At 38.1% G+C, this 19,870-nt stretch overlaps 1 protein-coding gene across 1 annotated transcript in view; it reads right to left on the reverse strand.

Annotated features, from left to right (window-relative positions):
* The window catches only part of LOC138744047 (serine/threonine-protein kinase BRSK2), a 783,696-nt gene that overhangs the window by 94,933 nt on the left and 668,893 nt on the right, over nucleotides 1-19,870 (reverse strand). The window contains exon 8 of the mRNA XM_069899549.1: nucleotides 9,048-9,194. Within this exon, the coding sequence (XP_069755650.1) occupies nucleotides 9,048-9,194 (147 nt within the window). The remainder of the gene's footprint in view (nucleotides 1-9,047; nucleotides 9,195-19,870) is intronic.

Consider the following 19,870-nt stretch of genomic DNA (forward strand, 5'->3'; position numbering starts at 1 on the left):
TGGATGTTGGATTTCCAGAAGGTGTTTAGTAAGGTGTTACATAAAAGCTATATCCATAAGATATGCAGTTGGGGATAATGTATTAGCATGGATAGAGAATTGGTTAACCAAAAGAAGGCAGAGTGTTGACATAAATGAATAGTAATAAATGAACCAAAAACACTGCCTTAACTTTGACTTTTTATGCACTATATTTTATTTAATTTTTGTAAGGTGGTTTATGTGAATGTTTGCACTTGATCCTGCCGCAAGCAACAAGTTTTGTGACTTGTTTATGACAATAAATTCTGATTCTGGTGAGCGGAATGACACAAGGGTGGATGCTAGGCCCGCAACTATTCATGATAATACATTAACAATTTGGAAGAAGGGATCAAATGTAATTTATTTAAGTTTGCTGATGACACTAAATTGAATGGAAAAGCAAATTGTGCAGGGATGTGGAGAGTCTGCAGAGGGAAATTGATAAGTGAAGTGAGTGGGCAAGGGTCTGGCAGATGGAGTACAATGTTGTTAAATGTGAGGTCATCCACTTTGAAAGAAAAATAGAGGATCTGATTATTACTTTAAAAGGTGAACGTTTGCTGCATGCCTTTGTGCAGATGGATTTGGGAATGCTTGTGCAGGAATGACAAGAGGATGGTTGGCAGGTTCAACGGGTTATCAAGAAAGCAAATGGTACACTGGCCTTCATCACAAGAGGGATTACTATTTTAAGAGCAGGGAGGTTCTGCTGCAACTGGGGTTCTGCAGTTAGTTTTGGTTTCCTTTCCCTGAAAAATTATATACTGGCTTTGGAGGAGATGCAGAGGAAGTTCACTAGATTGATCTCAGAGATGAAAGGGTGAGCCTATGAGGAGAGATTGAGTTGCCTGGGATTATACTTACAGAAACAAATAAAATTATGAAAGGAATAGACAAGATAGAGGCAGGAAAGTAGCTTCCACTGTAGGTGAGATGAGAACTGGGGGACATATCCTCATGATTCAGGGGTGTTGGGCACAGGGCAGCGATAACGAGGAACTGCTCTTCCCAGAGAGTAGTGAATCAATGGAATTCTCTGCCTAATGAAGCAGTAGAGGCTACCTCATTAAAAATATTTAAGACACAGTAAGATGGATTCTTGCACACTAGGGAATTAAGGATTATGGGAAAAGGCAGATCAGTGGAGCTGAGTCCATGGTCAGCTGAGTCTTGAGAGTATTGAAAGGTGGAGCAGGTTTGCCCTTGTCCTGTGCTTATGAATCTAGATTAACTTGGAAAGTAGGCAAAGGGATGACAGATGAAATTTAATTTGGACAAATGTGACTTGTTTCATTTTGGGACTACACAGTGAATGGCAGGACCTTGGGAGTGTTGTAGAACAGAAAGATCTGGGGGCACACGTACATAGTTCCTTGAAATTGCAACTCAATTGCAAAACTTGGGAAAAAAGTTGTATGGCATACTTGCCTTGATCGGTGAGGAGATAGAATTCAATGGTTTGGATGTCATGTTATAGTTGTATTAGATGTTGGTGAGATTACATTTGGAGAGTTGAATGCAGTTCTGGTTGCCGTGTATAGGAGGGATGTGATTAAGCTAAAGGCTTCAGAAAACAGATAGGTGTAACAACGAGCTGCAAGAAGTGGGAGAGGCAAAAACAACTGCAACATTCAAAAGACAGTTTGACAGGTATGTGGAGAGAAAATGTTCAGAGGGATTTGGGGCACATGCAGGCAAATAGGACTTGGTTGAGTTCACACCTTGATCGCCAATGTCATGTTGAACAGAAGGGCCTGATTCCATAGTGTAAAACTCTACGACCTAATTAGACACTTTCAAGCAGGGAAAACACCAGTCTGTAAAGGCGGAGGTTCTTCACCCTTACGGCTAAAGACATACCTTCCTGAATGTGCTGTGGCTGGCTCCAAGGCACTGATTCCAACCCTTCTCACCTGACCTGAATGTACAGGTTAGGGGCAGGCTGATGATGCCATCAGCCTGTGACCCATATCCCCACTCTCTCCAAGGGAGGGGTGGTGGATAGGAGCCATTGGGACAGTGGGAGCCGTTAACAGGGACCATCGGGGCAGTGGGGACCATCGGGACAGACAAAATCATCAGTGGGGTCCGCTGGGGCAGCGGGCACTGCTGGGACAGTGGGGACCATTGGGGCAGTGGGTGACGTCAGAGCCGGCAGGAGTCATCAGGGGGAAGCCAGTGAGACAGCCACACTGGGCCACTCTCTGTGACCCAAAACATGACAGAGCAATGGCCATCTTCCCTACCCATAATCCCCCAAGCAGCTAGAACTGTTCTGGGAACCACAGAGCAGTTTCAGCTGCATGGGGGATTATGCATAGGGAAGATGCCCATTGCTCTGCTGTGTTTTTATGATGGGTGTCGCGACGGCACCAGTCGACCTGCCTCCTTGGCTTTGGAAGGCGCTACAACGTGCCTCTGGATATGAATGGGATGCAGGAGCAGCCTTTTAGGGCTGCTGTCTGAAAGGTAAGTTTTAAGTTTTAGATCCACTCTTGTAGCCAGCCTCCAGGTGGAGGCCTGACATAAAATGGCCTATAGATTCACAAGAATGTTATTGAATTTAGAGGGCTTGAATAATGAGAGACTGGATAGGTTGAGATGTTTTACATGGAACAAGAAGACTCAGAGGTGACCTTATAGAGATTTATAAAATAATGAGGAGCATGGACAGAATAGATAATCAATCTCTTTTCCCAGAGTAGGGGAATCTAATTTAGAGGACATGGGTTTTTAGGTGAGAGGAGAAAATTTAACGGGGCATAAGGGGCAGATTTTTCACATAGATGGTAGTGGGTAAATGTAACAAGATGCCAGAAGTGGTTAAGGCAGGGACAACTGTAATGCTTAAAGGACATTTGGACAGGTACATGTGAAGGAAAATTTTAGAGGAATATGGGCACATCAGGTTAGCTTGAGTTGGCTCCTTGTTCGGAATGGACCAGTTAGTCCAAAAGGTCTGTTTCCTCCCTCTATAATGATTTGCCTCAGTGATCCTACCTTGCATTGAAAATATATTGAAATTAATTAAAGGACAATTATTAAAATCTGAATGATTAGTATTTTCATGGTTGTCAGCACCAGGCACTATTAGTTTTCTAGTTCATTTCCAAACTAATGGCAATAAAATTTGAAAATAGATGGCAATTAACATTACTTTTACATTAATCTTAATTACCCCCTTGGTTCAACTTTTTCAAAGAAATGCAAGAATTATCTGATTGTTATTAATGAATAAGGAAGTTTGCACTGACTGCTCTTTAAAGTACACCCAGGCACAAAGTGAAGGCAATGCCTCAGTGCTCCAAAACAGAGCATGTTAACTGACAATTAACATAGACTTTGCTCAAAGAATACTCCTATTGTTCATGCAGGAAGATGACGTTGCTGATGAGAGACTGATAGGTAATCTATCATATTTTCAAAAATAATTTGCTCCATTACTTTTTGTAAACAGTTTGTTGCTTTTTATTAGACCTATCCACATTCCATATTTTGTTTTGTTAAACAGATAACATGCTGCAAAGCTTCAATTAATGGGGACACAAGAGACTGCACATTCATGAATCTGGCACAAAAAATAAACTGCTGGAAGAGATCAGGAGATCAAGCAGCATTTGTGGAGGAAAAGGTACGGTCAATGTTCTGATGCTGATGCCAAGTCTTGACCCGAAACATCAACCATCTCTTGTCTGCTGCCTGACCCATTGTGTTATTCCAGGCAGTTTATTAATATTACCACATCATACCCAGCTGGTCAAATTGACCTCTGATTCTTTGAAGATGCCTAGATTTCTTTTAACATTACCTCATGCTAGATTAGGTAAAATCACGGCACAATTTACTGGAATATTAGCCCCCTGCACCTTTGCAGAACCCCGTATACTTTTGTTTTACTCTTACATTCTTATCTGCCTTTTCACATGTATGCAAGCTGCATGATTACTGCCACATGAAGAAGGGGAAGTGGAGGGGCATTAGATGCACTGGGAGTAAAATATTATTTTGTAAGCAAAGAGTCTTTTAAAATGGGGGTAGATGTTTACTGATAGGAAGCAGAATTAAATCACAAACCCATCACCCATAAATTGGAATGACACGTAAAGCCTGTGAGATTGCCTTGAACAATCGTACAATCTGCCAAGATTGGTAAACTGCATGAATCGTAAGTGTGTCATTGCAAGGTATGTCCGAATGTTCACTACCATCTGGTTAACCAGGCATTGAGGCAACACCACTTTTCTTGTTCAAACTGATATTAAAGGACCCAAGTACAAAAATAAATAACATCAGAAATATAATTTTTGGCACAAAAAAAACTATTCTCTTTCACCAGTTTTTTTTCTAAATAACAAAATGTGCAGCAATTGTTCAAAACAATTCAACAATCACTTAATGTCATAAAATAGTGCATAGTTGAGATCTGTATTCTGATTTAAGAAAAAAACATTTATTTTTATAAATAATGTAAGATTTCCAAAACCAAAAACTATTTATCAAACAAATATTAACAACCTTGAGTATCTGAAACTGTGTTCTTGCATAGATTTTTGTCTGTAACAGTCTTTGTTTATGAACCCCTCTTCCAGGTGCACCCCCTTCATTAGCTAAGGTTAATGAGGAAAGAGCCTTGGACAAATATGCCTTCACTGAGATAAATAGCTTAAAAGTAAAATGCAGCAATGGAAGCCAGCTGATTGGTCAGTGTGAGTCAGCTGCTTTCAGCAATGAGGTAAATGCTTGTTGGTCATTTTTATTTTTTTCTATCTGTGCTTCTTGATCAAGAGTTTAAAATCAAGGTACATCAGTGCGAGCAAAGCCTAGACTCCTAAAGTGGTACGATCAAAAGATTAATTCAAATAATAAATACAAGGAATTAATTCAAACAGGTAGCTGGGTGGGCGACGAGTTATGGATGCAACAAGTGAGATCCAGTGGATCCCACTGTGGTAAACAGTGACTATATCTGCAGCAATCATTTTGGGTTACCAGCTCAGCCTTGGTGAACTGGATTCTGAGCTACAAACTCTGCCATAAGGGGAAAAAAAAATGACCTTGATCTGGAATTCCAGGAGTAGACACAGCCCTTCGATTAACCCCCCCCCCCCCCCCCCACCCCAATAGATTAGCAACTGATCAAGGACAAGAGGCTGTGGACTGCAGAAGCAAGAGGCGTGGTATCTTGAGGATAGTTCTGGAAGAAGCTCAGCCCTTACTCCCGTCTAATAGGTACAATGTTCTTGCTCCCTATCAGGTGGGGAACTGAAGGGAAACTGTCAATAGCATCATGGCACTGCAAGCTTTTCAAGTAGGAGAGAAAAGAGAAATGTCGTAGTCATAGAGTATGCTATAGTTAGGGGGATAGACACAGTTTTCTGCAGCAAATACAGAGAATCCCAAAGGCTACCTGGGACAAGTGTTAAGGACATCTCTTCTGGACTGCAGAAGAACTTGGAATGGGAGGGAAAGCAGTGGCTATGGTCCATGTTGGCACTAACAACAAGGACAAGGAAGGAAATTCTGCTGAAGGATTATAAGGAGCTCAAGGCAAAATTGAAAAGCCGAAAAGTTGACTTTCTCCGATTAATAGAGTCACATCTAAATTGGCAAAGGATTAATGAGAGACTATGCATGGCTCAAAGCTTGATGTGGGAGAAATGGGATGACATTTCAGCTCACACTAGGCACCTGGGTAGCCCTCCTGGGACACAGATGTGAATAGCGAGGCAAAGATGCTTCCAGCACCTTTTAAGCTGCAGGGGGATAGACCCATTAAATCGCCAACCCAGTGATTTAAGGCGGATCCCACCCTCATGATGACGTGGTAAGTGACGCATCATGCACTCAGGGGAACTATCATTAAGTCTCCCCTGGCCCCCCAACCGGCTGTCAGTTGCCCCCCAGCAGTCAGTCACCGCCCCCCCAGCATCAGAATCACTTCCACCAGTCAGTCATCCTCCCCCGTTAGTCGTGACCCCCACCGTCAATCAACAACCACCCTATCAATCACTCCCTATCATAACCGGAGTGGCGTTCACAGCAGCGGCAGTTCGCAGGCCCCCTCACTCTTCCCCCCACCCGTAGCAGCGACCCCTCTCCTCTCCACCCCACGGCAGTGACCCCTCTCCTCTCCCCCTTGGCAGCGGCGCCTCTCCTCTTCCCTCCCCATGACACTGACCTCCCCCCCCAAGGCAATGACCTCACTCCCCCCCAAGGCAATGACCTCACTCCCCCCCAATTGTTGCCCCCTCCCCCCACCGCCCCGTGGCAGCGACCTCAACTGTAACTACAACAATTATTGAAACCTTGATTTAGCGTGACCCTGCTTTTATCACAATGCGATTTTTTTGGATCCAAACTATCACCAAACAGGGTTCCACTGTATTTTGTTTTCTTTACCTTGATTAATATCAATGCATTTCTGTTAATTTACATAAATTGAATATATATTTATATTAATACATTATTTATAATTTTTAAACATTAAGTATAGAAAATAATTTACATGTCTCTTATTGTCAGAAATATTTAGTGAAAAATACCTCTGCCAGGGCGGCCCAATTTACAGCTGGGATCCTGACTACTTTTTCCCACTTCCTCTTGTCTGAAGCACTGCTGGATTGTGCTGGCATGGGGTTGGGTTGGGAGGCTCGCCTATTTCTGTGCTATCTGGCTGACATCAGCAACACATTTCTTGGAATCTTGCAGGTCCATGCAGCTTTAGCTAATCACTCAATCATCAGGGAAGTAGCTTTATTGAAATGCAATAATCTTCTCCAATCTACCATAACCTAAGTTCCCTAACCAAGAAAAGATGCTTTTACACAACAGCACTTTTTCCTTGCAATTGATCATTCCTCACCTCCTATAGTTAGAGATTTCTCTTAACACTTCACTAGAATATCAATGGATTATGACTAGTCTCCCTCAACTTTAAATGAGATGTTTAGTCAGGGTACATTTGGAATAAAATTTGTTTCAGAGAAGAATGACAAAAAAAGTGTATCATTGACATAATAGAATTATGAATTTTATTGAATTGTTACTTTCTTTCCAATATTTTTATTGAGTTTTATGTATGTGTTTGTGTATAAAAGCTCATACATTGGTAATAATAAGAATATATATCCAACAAAGTAAATGAATATTAACCTATGAAAGAGACAAGAAAGCAACATGTATATAATGGAAAAAACTATTCTAATAATCTAATCCCTCCCTTGAGAAGTTATGATTAAACATAAATATTCAATTAATGTATGAAAGAATGACCAAACCATAAAATGGGATCCAATAATCTTAAAAATTCTGAAAATAATCAAGGAAAGGGCCCCATAAATTTAAAAAGTTAAATTTCATTACATTAATAGATCATCTTATTTTTTCCAGAGTTAAGCATGCCATTAAATCAGATAACTGTTGAGCATGTGTAGGAGGGACAGCGTCCTTACAGCTCATAAGTACAGCTCTTCTGGCAATAAGGTAACTACATGGAATTGTAGCCCAGACACATTTAAATCAGCTGACTTACTTACTCCAAATAGAGCAGGAAAAGGATTAGGAGCCAAATTAACATTAAGAATTAAAAACAAGGTATTGAAGATACTTTTCCAATAACTGGAAAGTGAAGAACATGTCAAAAACATATGAAATAATGTACCTTCTTCAGTCTTACATCTATCAGACTTTGTTGAGAAATTAGAATGAAATTTAGCCATATAACCAATTAAACTTTGGAAAAGTAAACTCGATGTACTACTTTAAATTGCAATATTGAATGTTGGGTACATAAAGAAGATAAATTATACCTCTTCAATATGCACTCATCATTCTTTGATTCAGTTTAATGTGGTACATCAGGCTCATATGTTGAAAGACAAATTGGCCTGTATTATTAAAAAATATTAGTTCTTTTTGTGATAGATGTAAATCAGAAGTGGCTTCTCTAACTCGTACGTTTTGGTCATGTCCTATGTTGGAGAGGTATTGGATAGATATTTTTAAGACTTTTTCAGCTATACTAGATATTAGTTTGCTCTTTTGTTTGGGACGAGTTCCCACGTCCACGAATCGGGTTGTAGCCTTTTCCACAATGTTGGATAGAAAGGCTATCTTATTTAAATAGAAAGATTCTAATACACCTTCTTTGACTCAATGGCTCTCTCAAATAATGTCATGCTTAAGTTTAGATAAAGTTAGGAGTCGTACATTTGAGACTTGACGACCTTTTATAAATTACTTATACATGACAGTATAATTATTATTTTCCCTTCTGGACTATATTTAATTTTATTTCTTTTCTCTTTGTCGGTGAAGACCAGATGATTAATTTTTATTAATATTTCTCAGGATAGACTGCTCAGGTTTATTTTAGATTAGGTGGTATTTTATATAATAATTTTTTTCCTTTCTTTTTTGAAGATTTCAGTTTGAGGAGATGAGAACATATCTGGTAACTGTGATGAAATACAATATGTTATATCATATGATGTCATATAATGATATTTTCCCCCCTTTTTGATTATGTACTCCTATTCTCCTCATGCATTATTTAGCTATAATATGATTAATAAAAAGATTGAAAAAGAAAGAAGATGAATTAAACAATTTCAAAATAAAATCCCATGTAGCATCAGAAAATTCTGGTTGAAAATCTTGTTTCCATTGTTTCTTAGTCTTGTCCAGGGAATCACCACTATGCATCAATAATAGCTCACAGAAAACTGATATCCACTTTTTGGTATTTGATTATAAATCTTCTCTATCATCTTTAATTCCAAATCTTGAGAGAGTTTGAATACTAAGGAATTTAAAAAGCTACTAATCTGTAAATATCTAAAAAAAAAATGTTGTTATTCTGAACTATATATTTGATAAAACTACTGTCTCTCTGTTCACCTGAGCAGAGGCTTATTTTATTGATGTGTTCAAAAGAATTGACCAACTTTGCTTTGCATGGTCAAACATGAGATTAATGTACAACTGTTCATGGAGAAGTGGAGATAACGAAAACCAATACTTACTGTTAAGCGTTTTGAAGCATCTACCTCGATCATTCCCTTTAAGAGGTTTTGGCAGTCGGGTGGTATAAAGTGTGGCATATGAAACACTCCACGCTTTACTTTTTCCAATAACTGTCTCAGATTATCGTCGTCAAATGGCAGTGCTCCCTACAACACGAGGAAATCTCAGAATTAACATTTTTTTTCTTTACCAAGCTGATGCATGAAACAGAATTTCATTTTCTGAAAACTTTAATTCAAATAACCATCAACAACAAAATCTGAAAATATTGTCAGGGGAAGTGGCAAGGTGTAGGGTGAAATATAAGATCATTATATTTAAGGATAAGCTTCAGAGAAACTATTTTTATTTCCGCAAGAATCAACTCTTCAGTTGTTATTGAAATTGAGAGTCAAGATCTTTTACATGAACCCAAGAGGGCAGATGGAATCTTGATTTAACAGTGCATTATGCATTTAAAAAAAAAACAACTCTGCATTTCCCAGCATGCAACTGTGCGTTGGGCAGAAACCGGACGTGGTAATATGATGGGAGTCATGCCGCTGGAAAATGGTTGAAGCAGTTCAAGGAAAGTAAAGTCAGTTAAGTATTAAACCCACGTGAAGTCATTCTTCTTAAAAGAACAAGCAACACAAATGCCACATTGCCTATCAACTACAACAGATCCTTGAACTGCCAGCCCAGATTATACATTTTATTTGGGAAAGTGGATGCGGGATGGGGAGTATGCAAAAGTAGTATCAGTGTTGGATGAATAAAAAATGGTTTTTGAGGATTCAGCTAAGAATGCTTATTAATAATATATATTTTATATTCTATAATAAGACATAGCAATGGAATTAGACAATCTGCTGTCCCATCATAGCCGATTTACTTTCCTCCAACCCCATTCTCTTGGCTTCTCCCTTTAATCCTTGATTCCCTTCCTGATCAAAAACATATCTATCTCTGCCCTAAATATCGCCAATCACTTGGCCTCCACAGCCGTCCACAGCTACGAATTCCACAAAGAAATTCCTCCCCATCTCTGTTCTAAAGGGATGTTTTTGTGTTCTGAGGTTGTGCCCCCGATCTCAGATTTCCTCACCATAGGAAACACCCTCTCTATCCAGGCCTTTCAGCATTCGATATTGTGATATTGATCATTAAATTAATAATCTCAGTTCTGACATTGTCAATAAGGATGGAGCAGTGGGATGAGAAGTGGAGAGAAAAAAATGCAAGTTACTTTTCTATATATTTTAGCATCTGGTTTGAGGCCAACATCAGTAAGGATCAGAAAATGAAGGAGTTGTAGGAATTTACAAAATGACTACCCTCTGGGAAAATCAACAAGATAATGGGAGGTCAATTTAATTAAATATTTCAGTGATTCTCAGAGGCTATAAACACAGATTACTTTTCAAGCAACCTGCAACAAAAAAAAACATGTTACCATTTAGTTTCACTTTCGGCCTGTTGGCTGTTAGAAGATTGCTGCTATTTTTTGGCAATAACAACAAAATCATTTTATGGTTCTGGTTAAGGCAAGGCCTTAGCAGCTACAATGATAAATGTCCTGATGAATGGAGGAGTCAACCGGCAATAACATTTTTGCCCTCTTCTGGCACTTGCTGAAGCAATGGTAATGAGCAGGAGTTTACCAGGAGGGACAGCATTAGATATATAAACATCTTAATTCAAGCAAGTTAAGAACCCGTTAAAGGCTTTGTACATTGCAAACACAAACTCATAAGGGGGTGCTCAATAGGTCTAAGGTTTTCATATTCAATAAAATGTGGAGCCTGCTCTCAAACTTCATTGCAGCAACCATTTCAAATTGGGTCACCGATGCTTAATCTAAAACAATGAAGACATCAGATAGAAAATTAAATAAAAACAAGGCTCATCCTCGAGAAAAAAGTATACAAGATTTTCTCTTCAAAAATTAAATAAATTCTTATTAATGAAGGTAATCATATCAATGAACTTATGAAGGATTCATTATTTAGTTTTTCCCTCAATAATTCATTCAAAACTATTATATATTATTGACTTTTTCTCTCTTAGTTTTATATCTATTGTCTTTTACTCTTTTCTTATGTGTTAATTATGCTTCAACTGTTGTTAGTGTAGTTTATGTTCCTGAAAAGCTGCAAGTATGACATTCATTGCATCTATTCATTATATGTCAATAAACTCTTCATTCATTCATTCATTCAGGTAAATTACTTTCTTTGTTTTGCAAAATAAAAGAAAGCTCAAAATACTCAAATCATCTCTTTGATATGATCCTACTACATGTAATGATTTTTAATTTCAAACCCACATGGACATACTAAATGAGAATGGATGTTACTGGATCCAAAAGTGTCCCATTCATAGTATTTATTCCAAATTATTTTGCTTACAATTCAAACAAGAACAAACAATTCCTCCTCAATCTTCTTCTAATTCTTCTTCTTCTAATATTTCTACTTATAATTCTTCTTTTCTTCTTCCTCCTCCCCCTCCCCCTCAAGATCAAGGACGACTTACTTTTACTCCAGTTCTGTTGGTTCTGGGAATGTGGGAATTGTATTCTTTTCTACAAACATGACAGGAGGTACTTTACAGGGCAGTATTGTGGACATTCCTTTCAACCTTTAACCTATTCTTCTGTCTGCTCCTGATGCAATGACTCAAGGCTCAAAGTAACAAACTGAATGCTCAGGGTCAAGAACTTCAAATTCCTGGGTGCCAACATCTCTGAGGATCTGCACTGGCTGCATTTCTATAAAGCTACTTCCTTGCCGATGCAATCACGAAGAAGGCTCACAAGCAGCTCGACTTCTTGAGGAGTTTGAGGAGATTTGGAATGTCACCAAAGACTCTTGAAAACTTCTACATGTGTGCCATGGAGAGCATTCTGACTGGTTGCATCACCGCTTGGAATGGAGGTGCCAATGGACAGGGCATGAAAAAACACCAGAGAGCTAACTCGACTAATGACATCTTGGACACCAGTCTTCACTCCTTCAAGTACATCTATAAGAGGCAGTGTCTTATCGCCCTAACACACAGGCTTCACATTGCTTCCATCAGGAAGGAGGTACAGGAGCCTGAAGACAAACACCCAGTGGCACAAGGGCAGCCTCTTCTCCTCTGCCTTCAGATTTCTGAATGGACAGACGCTGCTTCACTTTCTTGCACAATGTACTTTTATTTATTTTTGAAATGTAATTTATAGCAATATTTGCACTGCAGTGCTGCCACAAAACAACAAATTTTATCATCTGATTCTGTTCCCTGACCACTTTGGCCTGTAATAGGCCAGAGATTTGTAAGGGTCAGTGGAAAAGTTGAATGTTTTAAGGAGACTTTGAGCACATCCTGCAACACTTCCTGACATCCAATTGGCAAACTCTTGCCACAAGAGTCAGAATAGAGTTTCTATTTCAGGAGCTTGATGTTGAGTGTTCAAGTGATCTACCCTGCCCACTAGAGCCTCAAGGCTAGGAAAGTTAATCTTAAAAATGGCACTTTTCTCCAACACTTTAGTATATTGCAACCCACTATAGCAACTGCCAAGAATTTCCTTCTGTATAACCCTCCATTTTTCACAGTTCAATGTACCTGGTTAATAGTCTCTTTAAAGATCTTATTGTACATACCTCCACTACAGTTGCTGGCAGCACATTCCATCACCCACCACTCTCTTTGTGCCATGGGAAAAATCCAAAGTTGGAACTAAAATCTCCGATCTCACGCATTGGAGGCCAAAATGGTTTGTCGCATGGCTTTATCTGTGTAGTATATTCAGGTCCCATTTTTATGGCGGAACAATCCAAATTTGAGATGGAATCAAAATAATTGTATTTTGATTGAACTTCATTCAGCAACTACTGTGTTAAAAATTTCCACACTCTTATCTCAAATTCAAACCAATAGAGTTTGATTTCTCCCATTTATCTATTATACCTGAGGCATTAAAGTATATTCAAAGTGCAAGGGAAAGGCAAGTGGTTTATGTACAACCAGGAAAGGTATGAGTGTTTCATTCAGAATGACTTGCCTTGACATAGTTGTCCACTGCTCACAACAAGAACGTGGTTTCCCATATGAACCAAAACATATGGAGCTATTAATGGAATAGTCTGTCATGCGATTCATAATTACTTGGTAAAGTGAAAAAAATTGTCAGGAACATATATTTAATGTCCTACATAGTCTCCTGACTCCTACTACTGACAATAATTATGGTCTGAAAATCACGTTTTTAACTTTATTCTGAAAAAATAGTTTCTCTTTACTCACAGAATAACCAAGTTTCACTCATCTTAATTCTCTTGATTCCATGCTGTTTAAAATGACCAACACTCAAATTGTAGTCCTTGTTTTCACTGACAATTCTGATATCGTATGTTCTCAGACGATTATCACAGTTGTACCTGAACTGCTTTGTCTATGGAGGGGAAGGTCACTCCCTGATCAGTCACTCCCAGATTCTTAGCCATGGGATCTTCCATGCTTCTGCCACTGACCATGGCCACATCTCAGAGTTTACTATATCAGGAGGTTCACCTAAACTCCAAACTCAAAGAGAGGAAATCACATCTTCCTTGTCCTCAATCTACAGCAATTTACCTGGACAGCAGGGCTCCCCTAAATACACGCATTCATATACTGCACTCACAGCATGATACCTGGCAGAGACCGTGCTGATTACCTCATACAGTAATGTCTAATTCTAGGTCTGAAGAGTTTCTGTGGACCCTTCAAAGCATGAACACTGTTCTTTGTCAGCTTTTCCATTTCTACTTGACCACCTGAAAACGCTCTGCCACACCCTCGCCATGTGCAGAGGAGAAGAAAGAGATGAGATTATAAATGAAAATACTTCATTTTAGGAAACAGTTGAAAAACTCAGCAAAGTTGAAGGTGAAATTTAGGCGTAAGAGAAGAGGAAGTACTCACTGACTGAACAAATTTAATGGTGGATAAATCCCCAGATTTATCCCAGGCTGCAATGGGAGACGAGGGAAGAGATTTACCATCCATAAGTGGGATTTTATCAAAAGCGATTTGACAGTCCAAATACACCACATCAAGTTGTCCAATCTACTGGTCATACCCCAAGAAATTTAAAAAAATTGTCAAGCATCTTCTGCAAGCACCCTTTCACTAACCTATGCCAACAAACTCCCTATAACTCTTCTCCAAATGTGTAGCAATAACATCTTAGTAACAGACTCCAGCACCTTTCCCTCTACCTAGGTAAGGCTCAATGTCCTATAATTCTCTGATTAGTCTCTCCTTCCTTTCTTAAAAATCGGTGTCAAATTAGCTTCCCTCCAATCCAATGGAACTGATTTCGTGTGTAGAGTGATGAACCTGGTCATCAGGCCAGCTCTACTCGCTCCACAAGATAGCAAGAATGGGCTTGAACAGCTGAATGCAACAAGACTCAAGAGACGAGGCAACATTATGACTGTGGAGCTGAAGAACTGTGTTCCATCTCTGGTCAAGCTGTTCTAATGTAGCAAAGGTATTGCCATCTACCTGACAAAATTCTAAAGCAGGTCAAATCTCTTTTGCACAATTACTGATACATTAATCTCAACTCTGAGGAAAGGAAGATATAAATGATAGTTCTTTAAAGCTGCTCTTACTAATAATCCCATAACTGATATTCTGTTTGGGTTTTGCCAGGACTACTAGGCTCTCAACCTCATCACAGCCTTGGTCTCAAGAGAATTCGAGAAGTCATTGCCACATTTACAGGAATTTTATAACATTATGGAACATTATCTGGATATAAAGTTAATTGGAATAAAAGTGAAATGTTACCAGTTGGAGAAGGAGATTATTCAGAGTATAAAAATACTATAAAATTGAAATGGTCTGATAAAATTAAATATTTAGGAATAATTCTAAATACTGAGTATCAATCTTTATATGTTAAATTATGTTCCATTATTAAAAAAGATTAAAGCAGACCTAATTAAGTGGAAAGATCTTCCGTTAACTTTAATTGGTCAAGTTAATTGTATTAAGATGAATATTTTTCCTCGTATTCAATATTTATTTCAATCAATACCATGTTCTCTTTCAAAGAGTTTCTTTCAGGATTTAAATAAAGTTATGAGAGAATTTTTATGGAAAGGTAAACTACCACAGGTAGCATTAAATAAACTCACTTGGAAGTATGTGTTAGGTGGGCTTCAATTACCTAATTTTCAGAATTATTATGAAGCAGCCCAGTTGAAATTTATTAGTAGATTGATGGATTTGGACCAGCCTCCAATTTGGGCTAAAGTTGAGATGGCCTGTATTCCTGAAATAGAGGTGTATCAATTTATATTTCAATATAAATTTGTTGAGGGAATATAATATGCCGATATTAAAACATTTATTAAAATTATGGATTAAAAAAATAAGATTTTAGGATCAAAAGGTAAATTGTCAATTTTGTCATTATATAATAATCAACTTATTTCTTTTTCAATGTTTAATAGTCATTTAAAGAGTTGGGATTTTAAGGGTATAAAAACATTACAGGATTGTTTTGTAGTAGGTCACTTTCTTTCTTTTACTCAATTGAAAGAGCATTTTGATATTGGTGAAAATTCTTTATTTGTTTATTAGCAACTTCGATCTTTGGTGAAAAATATGTATGGTAGAGAGATGATTTTACCTGTATTGACGGAATTCGAGTCTTTGATATTTTCTATACCAAAATGGGGTTATATTTCTGTTATGTATCAAGTATTACAAGACAATATGGAGGTCGGAATGGAATAAATCTAAGCTTAAATGGGAAAATGATTTAACTTTTGTTATTCCTGAAGAATACTGGGCAGATATGTGTCATGACAGTGTTACTAAATTGATGAATGTGCGGTATGGAATGGTTAATTATAATTTTTTACATCAATTGTATTTAACACCAGAGAAATTGAAAAAAATATGGTTTTAGTAATTCGGATTCTTGTTTTAGATGTGGTGTATGTACTGGAACTTTTTTACATGCTGTCTGGTCTTGTACGCATGTACAACCATTCTGGGATGAAATTAAGTTAATTTTGGAAAAATTATATAATTTTAAGTTACCATTAGATCCATCTTTTTTTTTAATGGGTTATATGAACCCTTTAAGGGGATTAGGGTTGGATAAATTTCAAATTGCATTTATATATTTAGCATTGTCTGTAGCTCGAAAATGTGTACCAAGTACATGGAAAGATAATATAGTGATTAATATAATGCGATGGCTTAATGAAATGAAAGCTTGTATTGTTATGGAATAAAATACATATAATTGACATGACAATTATTCTTTTTTTGTTAATTAGTGGTGACCATATTTGGAATATATGCATATAGATATATTTTGATTTATTATATACTTTTAGTTTCTGTTTATATATTTTTAGCTCTCCTTAAGAGAGTTGGCTGATGGGATGGGAAGGGAGTGGGGATTTAATTTTTTTTAGTTGTCTTGTTTTTTAATTTTTTTTAATGTATATTCATAAAATGTTCTTTATGGAATGTACTTTGTATTACTATTAATAATTCTTCAGATAAATGAAGTTTAAAAAAAAGAGAATTCGAGAAGTTAAGTGAGAGTGACCTCCATACCATCAGCTAACTATGTTTGGTGGCAAACAGCTCAGGTAAAATTGAAATAAATAGAAATAATGGAGTAAACTGACCACTGGCTGCAGCCACAGACCTGATCCCCTTCATCTTCTGTTGATTAACTAATCATCTTCCTTCTCTTACAAACTCAGAAGCAGGATGTTTTCTGGTGATGTGAAATGTTTAATTACAATCACACCTCCCCAGAAAGTGTAAATCCCAACACACATGTGCAGTTAGACCTCTACAAAATTCAGGCTCAGATTATTAAGGCAAGTAATGTTTATTCTACATGTGCCAAGTAACCACCATCTACAAGAGAGAGTCGAATGATAATCAAAGACATTGCAATCAGTGAGGCACCGTCATCAACATTCTGGGGAGGGTGTGGTGATGACTGTTGACCAGAAAAATATCCACGATAACACCCAAGCCACTTGTAAAGGTCAGAGCTCGGTATCCTATGAGGAATGATTTACATTCAGACTCCTGAAAGTTATTCCATCATCTCCTCATCAAATATCTAAAGAAAATAATCTTCACTTCTTCCCAGGTTTCTGAGGGGCCATTGGCCCCACTGGTATTTGTAGCAGTATAAATTAATCAACTGTATATTCAGCTGCATGTAGGGGTGGGGGGGGGGTGGGGGGGGGGAGGATAAATACAGACTCTGTATATATGTATGAATGTTGGAAAGATTGAATTGTTTGTTGAATTTTGTGAGTCTATTAACATCAAAAATAAAATATTCAAAAAAAAGAAAAGAATCTCCAAAAGTTCAATTAATTGATTCATTTATGCTTTTCACGTGTTTTAAATCATTAACATCAAAAATAAAATATTCAAAAAAAAGAAAAGAATCTCCAAAAGTTCAATTAATTGATTCATTTATGCTTTTCACGTGTTTTAAATCAATCTCTCAAATTTAATGTAGCTCTATGAGCTTTTTATAACATTAAAAAACAATAAGAATGCTCTTTGCATTTCAAGAATAAATTCAGGTTAATATCAAACCAAGAAAGCAGGTTGCTGTGTGCAGCAATTTGTCCTTAGGCCATGATTAATGCTGGATATAAATAAAAGGTTTCTGATCAAAGGACAACCCTGCGTAATTAATGTCAAATGAAAAGAAGCAGAGATCATGACCCATATTAAATAATGATGAAAGAAAAGTGGCTGTTTTAAAATGTCAAATCATATGTTCTTGTGATGTACAAGTTTAATATAATTAAGTTTACCACAGTTCCAAATTGTAATTTTTCCACAGCTGACTCTCCACAATAGCAAAAGGGAGCTGAAAGTGACATGTATCTTCCTTTTTATTTGTAAAATCATCAACACAAAATGAATGATCTATTTTTTCAGTCCTCCAACTTTGGAAACATGAGCCTTTTGTTTAATGGACAATATTCCTCTGGAATATACTCAACTTTCTTGTGAATACAGATTAACTGAATTTCAGTATCATATTTGACAAAATCACGAACAAAAATTTTTTTTGTAAGAAAAACTGATTAAAGGCTAACAGAAAAGATGAAGTGGTCATTTAGATTTAATTGTGTATTACAAGCATGACTATACAGTACATTGGAATATCTGTTCTTGTTAGTAACGTCAAAAAGAAAGATCATGCAGAGAAAAGGGTTTGAGGATCAGGAGAGACTGTAGAATTTTTTCAAACTGAAGCTAGACCATGTGGTTAGCAATTTATTTTTCTCTGCAGCAAGCCCTTTAAGAGCTTTCAATATTTGAAACCACTTGCCAGTGTTAATGCTGACATAGAAATTTAAACCTAGATACCAATCTTGACTAATTTCATATTTAGTCATAATTTAGTGGAAACTGATGTATTGTAACTGTATAAATAGTAATAGGAGTAAAGAATATAGATACATCCCACAACAAATTACACTGACAAATTTATGACGAGGATTCATAACCGAAAACAATAATTTTAAGCATTTCAAATTCAAAATTTTTTCAGGACTGCAAAAGTTGGGTAGGGAGGTGGTCATTATATAAAAAAAACTGCCAACATTATAAGCATTTGCAAAAAGTTCGTCCTCTTATATCTTATATTTTAATTTTCCATATTTTCATCTGACAGTTTCAATTGCAATAACAAAACAACACAAATTTCTGGCTGTGAACTAATCCTGATTCAGATCAAACTTGATACAAGCCAACAATGTGATACAACAAAAACTTGAAACCTAAGTGCAATTTTATAGTAGGCTATTATGACAACACGGGACCCTTGTCAGAATTCGTGAGGTTACTCTATGAAAGTTAAGTGCTATACCAGTCGCACAAAAGCCTGCACAATAACTGTCTGTAGAGCTCGTCGAAAGAACCAAAGACTTGTTGATCCAAACCAAGGCTTTTATTAGCAAAAGACCGGAGCTCTTCACAGGTGGCCGACCAGTCCGGAATGATCCGACCTGGCTAGGGACACAACCCTTTAAGGCCCAAACAATAGGTGTGGCTTAGCTCTCAGCCAATCGCTGTAAGCACAGTCTAGATACAGTAACTATATACACTATGTACATTGGTGATAGATCTGTACTATCACATTCACCCCTTCTTGGAGAATTGACCCGGGGAAAAAAAAAACAAAAACGAGGGAGAGAATGAAAAGGAAGGGGTAGGTCAAGGACTGTAGCGGTCAGGGGGTCTGACCATCCGGCGTGACCGCCGTGGTGCCGGGATTGGGGTCGCTGGAGTGGTGTCACCAGCGGGCTCATCGGGTGCGACTGCTCCGTCGCTCAATTCCCCAGTCGTTTTGTCGGCAGGGTGGCCCGAGTCATTGGGGTGCTGTTGGTCCTTCTGTTGCGGCACGGGGCCTGGAGCATAAGGAGTTGGGGGGTTTGCTGGGTCTACCGCGTCCTGAGCTAGGTCCCGCACCGAAACAGTGTCCTCCCGCCCATCTGGGAACTCCACGTATGCGTAATGTGGGTTCGCGTGGAGTAGAGTCACTCGGTCGACCAAGGGGTCATTCTTTGAGTGCCGGACGTGGCGTCGCAAAAGGACGGGGCCAGGGACGGTGAGCCATGCCGGTACAGTGGTTCCCGATTCGGATTTCCTCGGGAAAAGGAACATCCTTTCGTGGGGGGTGGCATTTGTTGCAGTACATAGGAGGGAGCGGATGGAGTGTAAGGCACTAGTGAGAACCTCCTGCCAGTGAGAGGTGGGGAGACCTTTAGACCGGAGAGCCAGTGTAACC

This window comes from Narcine bancroftii, chromosome 1 (genome assembly GCF_036971445.1).
Source record: "Narcine bancroftii isolate sNarBan1 chromosome 1, sNarBan1.hap1, whole genome shotgun sequence".
Classification (NCBI taxonomy): Eukaryota; Metazoa; Chordata; class Chondrichthyes; order Torpediniformes; family Narcinidae; genus Narcine; species Narcine bancroftii.